Source organism: Salmo trutta, chromosome 29 (assembly GCF_901001165.1).
Source record: "Salmo trutta chromosome 29, fSalTru1.1, whole genome shotgun sequence".
Classification (NCBI taxonomy): domain Eukaryota; kingdom Metazoa; phylum Chordata; class Actinopteri; order Salmoniformes; family Salmonidae; genus Salmo; species Salmo trutta.
In genome coordinates, this window is record NC_042985.1 from 442825 (window position 1) to 451417 (window position 8593).

Genomic DNA, 8593 nt, shown 5'->3' on the forward strand with positions numbered 1-8593 from the left:
ACCATCTACCATCTAGCCCCACTACACAACCATCTACCATCTACCATCTAGCCCCACTACACAACCATCTACCATCTACCATCTAGCCCCACTACACAACCATCTACCATCTACCATCTAGCCCCACTACACAACCATCTACCATCTACCATCTAGCTCCACTACACAACCATCTACCATCTAGCCCCACTACACAACCATCTACCATCTAGCCCCACTACACAACCATCTACCATCTAGCCTAACAAGCTGAGCTATCTCAAACACGCCCTGACTGAAAGAGAATTCAAGCCTCTGCTCGTCCCGTAACCCAGAATCCTTCAGGGTTATCACCAACATGTCTCAGATCGTCACACAGAGGGCAATAAATCACTAAATGGATTTAATTTTCTATTTCCTCCAGATTATACAGTAGACACACTATCTCATCTTCAGGCACTCCGTTAAATCTGGAGGCGAAAGAAGCGCACACCTGTTTCGGTGAGGCGCTGTCTAAGGGGAGTAAAACACTTGAGAGGGGGGTGATTTCCACAATTTATTGTTAAAACGAGAGGCTGCCTGGATCTTTAATTTAAAAACCCTTGTTCCCTTCGGTCTCAACGTAGTCTTTGATCTGAAGACGTTCTTGTGATTATTGTGATTTTGCAATTCGTTGTAAATGTTTGTAGGCTTATGTAGCCAAGTTGTATCTATGATCTCATGTTATCCGTTCATGTTTTTAATACGTTCTATTTATATCTGTAAATTAACCAATGACATCAAGCCACAGCCGGCCATGATTACAGACACCTGTGTGTGTCCTTTGACACTATATAAACTAGTGACCTGCAGGGCTTGTCATTATACCCTGATGAAGACAGCTTGTCTGTCCAAACGTTGGTTATTAGGTTATAGCATCTGAACTCCTGTGAGACTCTACTTTTCTTTTTCAACCATTGTTTGTACTCATGTTCATATAAAACAAATAATAATTCTATATTCACTTTATAATCTCTGAACCCAGAGCTAAACCAGCGCTGGTCGCCAGCTAGCTTCTCCAGAGACGAGTCTATACACTTTATAATCTCTGAACCCAGAACCAAACCAGCGCTGGTCGCCAGCTAGCTTCTCCAGAGACGAGTCTATACACTTTATAATCTCTGAACCCAGAACCAAACCAGCGCTGGTTCCCAGCTAGCTTCTCCAGAGATGAGTCTATACACTTTATAATCTCTGAACCCAGAGCTAAACCAGCGCTGGTCGCCAGGTAGCTTCTCCAGAGACTAGTCTATACACCTTATAATCTCTGAACCCAGAGCTAAACCAGCGCTGGTCGCCAGCTAGCTTCTCCAGAGACGAGTCTATACACCTTATAATCTCTGAACCCAGAGCTAAACCAGCGCTGGTCACCAGCTAGCTTCTCCAGAGACGAGTCTATACACCTTATAATCTCTGCACCCAGAACCAAACCAGCGCTGGTCGCCAGCTAGCTTCTCCAGAGACGAGTCTATACACTTTATAATCTCTGAACCCAGAACCAAACCAGCGCTGGTCGCCAGCTAGCTTCTCCAGAGACGAGTCTATACACTTTATAATCTCTGAACCCAGAACCAAACCAGCACTGGTTCCCAGCTAGCTTCTCCAGAGATGAGTCTATACACTTTATAATCTCTGAACCCAGAGCTAAACCAGCGCTGGTCGCCAGGTAGCTTCTCCAGAGACTAGTCTATACACCTTATAATCTCTGAACCCAGAGCTAAACCAGCGCTGGTCGCCAGCTAGCTTCTCCAGAGACGAGTCTATACACCTTATAATCTCTGAACCCAGAGCTAAACCAGCGCTGGTCACCAGCTAGCTTCTCCAGAGACGAGTCTATACACCTTATAATCTCTGCACCCAGAACCAAACCAGCGCTGGTCGCCAGCTAGCTTCTCCAGAGACGAGTCTATACACTTTATAATCTCTGAACCCAGAACCAAACCAGCGCTGGTCGCCAGCTAGCTTCTCCAGAGACGAGTCTATACACCTTATAAACATAAACCATATAATCTTGTAAACCTTCTACTGACCATACATAACTATGAGCATTGATAAATTGTTGTAACAATAATGATGAGAGAACTACTCAAGTTCTAAAACGAATCTTTATATACAAACATTACGGCCATGAAATAACTTATTTTAATAAAATAAAAACAGTAGAAAAATACAAATAAATCCTGAACACAAGATTGTACCTGAGCTCATGTGTTGTGGTCAATGTTTCAGTACAATACCTTTTTGATATCCCCCTTTCCCTTTTCCTACAATGTTATATCAAGTGTGGCTGCCATCCTCCAGGATAGCTACTGGTTGTGCAGGGTTTTATTCCAGCCCTGCTCTAATCACACTGTAGCCTAAACATCAGCCCTGGTCTAAACACACTGTAGCCTAAACATCAGCCCTGCTCTAAACACACTGTAGCCTAAACATCAGCCCTGGTCTAATCACACTGTAGCCTAAACATCAGCCCTGGTCTAAACACACTGTAGCCTAAACATCAGCCCTGGTCTAACCCCACTGTAGCCTAAACATCAGCCCTGGTCTAAACACACTGTAGCCTAAACCACATATGTGCAACAGGCCTTTGGGCAGATAAATATTGGTTTGTGTGTTTTTACTCTCTTCTAATCCAAGTTCAGTAACATCATCATAATCATTATCAAAACGTTTTATTCAAAGTGGAAATGTATTACAAATTCAGCAGATTACATCTCTGGCAAGAACAAAAGAGGAAGTGATAGGTCTTCCTTAGTGTGCCGTCTCAGCTGTCTTCAATGCAGTTGGCACAAACTCTCAGGCAAACCACATTCCCTCTGCCCTGCGTTGTGCAAAATGAATGCAAGCATCGTCTCTTTCTGATAGCTCGACTGAAACTTCCTCCTTCCACCACATGAAAAAAACTACAACTCATACAAAGCTACTTCACTTGGGGCTCCCGAGTGGCACAGCGGACTAAGGCACTGCGTCTCAGTGCTTGAGGCGTCACTACAGACACCCTGGTTCAGCGGTCTAAGGCACTGCATCTCAGTGCTAGAGGCGTCACTACAGACCCTGGCTCAATTCCAGGCAGTATCACAACCGGCCATGATTGGGAGTCCGATAGGTGCCGCGCACAATTGGCCCAGTGTTGTCTGGGTTTGGTCGGTGTAGGCCGTCATTGTAGATAAGAATTTGTTCTTTACTGACTTGCCTAGTTAAATAAAAAATTTAAAACATTTTTGACTTGTGACTTTGGTAACAGTGCTTGGCCCCAAATGACACCCTTCATCCTAGTCTATAAATGAATGAATGGGGATAGTGCCTGGTCTACTATTCTACTGACTCTACAACCAAAGCCTTCACAGTTCCCCTTTACTTATTTCAGTCACTAACTGATACAGATCTGCTATCTATTTGATCACTCTGTTATCACAGAGAATTTTCCTGCGGAGCAATTTTAGTGGTTTAATAAACAGGCTTCTAAAGTTTGTAATTTCCACTTTAACATTTCAAACTTGATTTGCCCTCACGAAAACTATATCAACCCCTACAACAACCAAAAAGTTGTTCATTATAATCTACATGTCCTGCTGCTCCAGTATTAATTTTTCCTGCTGTGAGAAGCAGGGTCAAATTAACCTGTTACAGTTTTGCTATGGGATTATTATTATTATCATTATCACCACATTATCACCACATGTCCTGTTGCTTATTTTCCTGCTGTTAGAAGCAGGGTCAAATTAAGATAGCAAATTGTAACAGGTTACAGATGCACTCTGGGAAAGGGCAAAGCTGATTATTAAGTACAATGCAACGGCTGTGTTTAGACTTTTGACTATCAGATCAGCTCTGAAAAAGATGTGATTGTTCAAATGAACAATTAGTGGAAAAAAGATCAGAATTGGGCTGCCTGTCTAAACACAGCCAACTAGTCTCTATTACAATAAACCTGTTTTACTTGTTCTGGGTTTCTGCTGCTTCAGTGTAGTACATTTCTTAGTCCTGTCCAGTCCATCACCATGTCCATATTAGGCAGATAACTGCTGCTCTCAGTCTTTGTTAAAAAAAAGGCTTTTGAATCAAAAACCGGTGTAGCAAGGTGTCTGCCTTGGTTCAGAGATAAATAACATTCTCCCAGAGGACGTAACGTGAAGAAACTGGTCCTTCAGGGTGTTAATGTTCTTCACCAAGGTATACAGTGCCTTTGGAAAGTATTCAGACCCTTAACGCTGTACTTTGTTGAAACACCTGTGGCAGTGATTACAGCCTCGAGTCTTCTTCTGTATGATGCTACAAGCTTGGCACACCTGTATTTGGGGAGTTTCTCTTATTCTTCTCTGCAGAGCCTCTCAAGCTCTGTCAGGTTGGATGCACAGCTATTTTCAGATCTATCCAGAAATGTTCGATCGGGTTCAAGTCTGGGCTCTAGCTGGGCCACTCAAGGACATTCAGAGACTTGTCCCGAAGCCCCTCCTGCATTGTCTTGGCTGGGTGCTTAGGGTTTTTGTCCTGTTGGAAGGTGAACCGTAACCCCAGTCCTGAGTGCTCTGGAGCAGGTTTTCATCAATGATCTCTCTGTACTTTGCTCCATTCATCTTTGCCTCAATCATGACTAGTCTCCCAGTCACTGCCATTGAAAAACATCCCCAAAGCATACCAATCAGGCCTGATTGGTGGAGTGCTGCAGAGATCATTGTCCTTCTGGAAGATTCCCCCATCTCCAAGAAGGAACTCTAGAGCTCTGTCAGAATGACCATTGGGTTCTTGGTCACCTCCCTGACCAAGGACCTTCTCCTTATTGCTCAGTTTGGCCGGGCGGCCAGCTCTAGGAAGAGTCTTGGTGGTTCCAAACTTATTCTATTTAAGAGTGATGGAGGCCACTGTGTTCTTGGGGATCTTCAATGCTGCAGAATTGTTTTTGTACCCTTCCCCAGATCTGTGACTCGACACAATCCTGTCTCGGTGCTCTATGGACAATTCCTTCAACCTCATGGATTGGTTTTTGCTCTGACATGCACTGTCAACTGTGGGAAATCATGTCCAATCAATTGAATTTACCACAGGTGGACTCCAATCAAGTTGTAGAAACATCTCAAGGATGATCAATGGAAACAAGATGCACCTGAGCTCAATTTCGAGTCTCATAGCAAATTTTGTAAATTTGCCAACATTTCAAAACTCCTGTTTTTGCTTTGTCATTATGGGGTATTGTGTGTGGCTGCTGAGATTTTTTATTTATTTAATCCATTTTAGAATAAGTCTGTAACATAACAAAATGTGTAAAAAGTCAAGGGGTCTGAATACTTTCCAAATGCACTGTATATACTTTTCCCATCCCCTGAAGGCATCGCCTTCTTTGATTTTTGTTTGTTAGATAGTTAGTTTATGAACAAACAACGAGGAAGTGATTGGTACATCAGTCAGTTTGTTAGTGTATGAGATCAGCAGGTAGGACCAGGTTTGTGTAGTTCTTTCCATGCGTTGACCTGGTGAGTGATACTGTATGTGGTGGTGGCTATCAGTCGTGAGTAGGTGCAGCGGTCATAAGCCACAGGGGAAACCTGGAAGAGATTTCCATTGGGGGGGTCAGTAGGCCGGATGCCCAGGTGTCTCATACACAGTCCCAGATACACATCCTCTATGTAGACGGCTTTAACATGCCTGGACGCCTCCACCAGCTTCCTGGGGAGGTCTAAGGTGAAGACATAGCCCAGGCCCAGAGCATAAGGTGGATATACCAGTTCAGGAAACACCTCATTTGGAAGGTACCATTTGGAGTTAGGGTCTCTTAGAACCGCGCCCCATTGGGCCACTAGTCCAGTCATGTAGTTCTGCTTTGGAGCGTGAAGCAGCATGTTGACCAAGGTGTTCACATTGAGGAACATGTCTGAGTCGATCTTCATGGCGTAGGAGGCTTTGGGGCAGCGAGAGCTCAGCCACTCCATCATCACCATGGTCTTGATGGTCAGGTTTTTGTAGCTGTCTATGAAGTCACTCTGCAGCAGATCCTGGTGCTCTTTGCTCTCCTGCAGCACCTTCTCCTGGAGCTGCTCTGTCTCCTCTCCACTGGGCAGTCCCAGCAGGAAGAACAGACGGACCTCTTTGCCCAGTACCTGCCTCTCACTACCCCAAGTACTGCGGACGGCCTCACGAGCCTCCCTGTTATAGGGCGCCACTGGCACCATCAGAACCAGGAAGGGGTTCTGCTCCCGGCATTTCTCTGGTTCATCCAGGATGAAGATGTACTCTGATGGGTATTCTACATGGTATTTCTTCTGATTTGCAACTGACATGTTTGCTGCTGGATTGGTTGTTGAAGGTGAGATCCGGTCTTTGAGGTCAATTGCCAGGATGACCACAATCATCATCACGACCAGGAACAGAAACAGGCCAAGGCAGCTGGTGCGACACCAGCGTCTCTTTTTGATCTGTGTTCTGTCTGCCCCCGGCTGGCTATCATCAGTACTGCTGAAACACAAGGTTGAGAAAAACACATCTGCTGTCAGTGTCTGACCACTGTTCCTCTAACTGATTTACCACTCCTTACATTGGTTTAAATTCACAATGGAAGTTCATATATTTTATAGTTAGTATGATATAAGATGAGTTTTTCTTTTTACATATTAACTATGTTCACCTCATCATTCTGTATAAAACCAATCAACATCATGCACTAGATTTGATTTGAATGTTCAATGTTTAGAAGAGAAGTCCCCCCCCCCATGGCTCACCATAGTTCAGCGATGAGGGGCTGGGCGTCATGGGCGTCAGGTGGGGTGCGTTGGGTCCAGAAGTTGTGGTAGACCCCCATCATGCATTTGGGTAAGATTGTAGCAAAGAGGGTGTATAAAGGTCTGACAGAGATATGTTAATCTACCGACCTGAGGCTCAGAATGTCAGCTCTCTGAATGTTAACGACTATGTTTTTTTTTAAATGTCCGTTGTTATGTTTCAGATCAATTAAGACGCCGTTTACCGTTGTCCAATTTACCTTGGTCACTGTTCCGGTCTGCTTAAGGGGTGGTTCTCCCATAAACACCCATTGCGAGAGTAGCTGTGTCTGTTCTGCTTGTTTCATTGACTTCATATGAACCAGGAAAAAGAGCCAGTGAGAATGGCTTCCTCTTCCGTCTCTGGTCGTAGGTTGCTTGGCAGTGGGTGGAGCATAGGTGAGAGGGCTGCTGTCTGCCTTTATGGGCCTCAGCATGTCAGTAGCACAGCTGTTTTCTCTGTGGTGTCCTGTGTTGTTGACATCACTCTCATGGTAACCACGTCCTTCTGTCAGTCACGTGTCATGAAGTGTTACAAACAGAAAGTAAGTATGACTTTTAAGACCTTGAACCAAATATCAACAATAGTACTTATCACTGTCAACGTCAACATTTACAACCACCTATCACCTGTGTGTGTCTGAGAGAGAGAGAAAGAGATCAACGAAGGTGCTGGGATATAATATATTTTAACTTCTGTCATGAAGACATTTATATTATGATTTCAGAAATATTAGCTATCCTACTTTTCTGGTATTTTAATAACAAAATCTGTTAGAAGTCTTCCAATACATTGCCTGTAGTCCGTTTCAATCTTTTCCCACTAAACCAACATTGAAGAACCAGTTTGTTTGTCCTGTATGCTGCTTCGGGAGTGTTTACCTACACCTTAGCCAAATACATTTTAAACTCAGTTTTTTACAATTCCTGACATTTAATCCTAGTAACAATTCCCTGTTTTAAGTCAGTTAGGATCACCACTTTATTTTAGAATGTAAAATGGCAGAAAATTATCAGAGAGAATGATTTTGGCCCCAAAGCCAATTCCTCCTTTGGTCGTCTTTCCTTCTAGTTCTCTGCTGCCAATGACTGGAACGAACTGCAAAAATCTCTGAAGCTGGAGACTCTTCCCTCCCTCACTATCTTTAAGCACCAGCTGTCAGAGCAGCTCACAGATCACTGCACCTGTACATAGCCCATCTGTAAACAGCCCATCTATCTATCTACCTCATCCCCATACTGTATTTATTTATTTATTTTGCTCCTTTGCACCCCAGTATCTCTACTTGCACATTCATCTCCTGCACATCTACCATTCCAGTGTTTAAATGCTATATTGTAATTACTTCGCCACCATGGCCTATTTATAGCCTTATCTTACCTCATTTGCACTCACTGTATATAGACTTTTTGTTTTCTTTTGTTCTACTGTATTATTGACTGTATGTTTCTTTATTCCATGTGTAACTCTGTGTTTTTGTATGTTGTCGAACTGCTTTGCTTTATCTTGGCCAGGTCGCAGTTGCAAATGAGAACTTGTTCTCAACTAGCCTACCTGGTTAAATAAAGGTGAAATAAAAATACCGTCTGTGTGTGAACCACGAGTGAAAGCGAAGCACCTGTCTACGTAACACCTGGGCCTGTCTAGTTAATGCTTGAGCTATGCTTCCAGCTTTGAGCCATATCATCAGGTTGGCTCAGGTGAGTGGCAAAGGCTCATATAACTCTCCGTCGTCGTCCATCAGCACAGGCCACAGTCTGGCAGAGGCTCATATAACTCTCCGTCGTCGTCCATCAGCACAGGCAACAGTCTGGCAGAGGCA

General features: G+C 43.9%; 1 protein-coding gene across 2 annotated transcripts; it reads right to left on the minus strand.

Moving 5' to 3' along the window:
- Positions 1-5360: 5360 nt before the first annotated feature.
- Positions 5361-7262, minus strand: LOC115166704 (beta-1,3-galactosyltransferase 2-like). Of its 2 annotated transcripts, none has more exons than XM_029720421.1 (2): positions 6732-7262; positions 5361-6465 (listed from the first exon to the last, which is right to left on the minus strand). In XM_029720421.1, exons 1-2 carry the CDS (start codon positions 6812-6814, stop codon positions 5442-5444), a joined length of 1107 nt encoding a protein of 368 aa, XP_029576281.1. In that variant the 5' UTR covers positions 6815-7262; the 3' UTR covers positions 5361-5441. The 2 variants fall into 2 exon arrangements, with proteins under 2 accessions (XP_029576281.1, XP_029576280.1); XM_029720420.1 differs by having other exon boundaries at positions 5361-6468; positions 6732-7261.
- Between the last annotated feature and the right edge of the window lie 1331 nt (positions 7263-8593).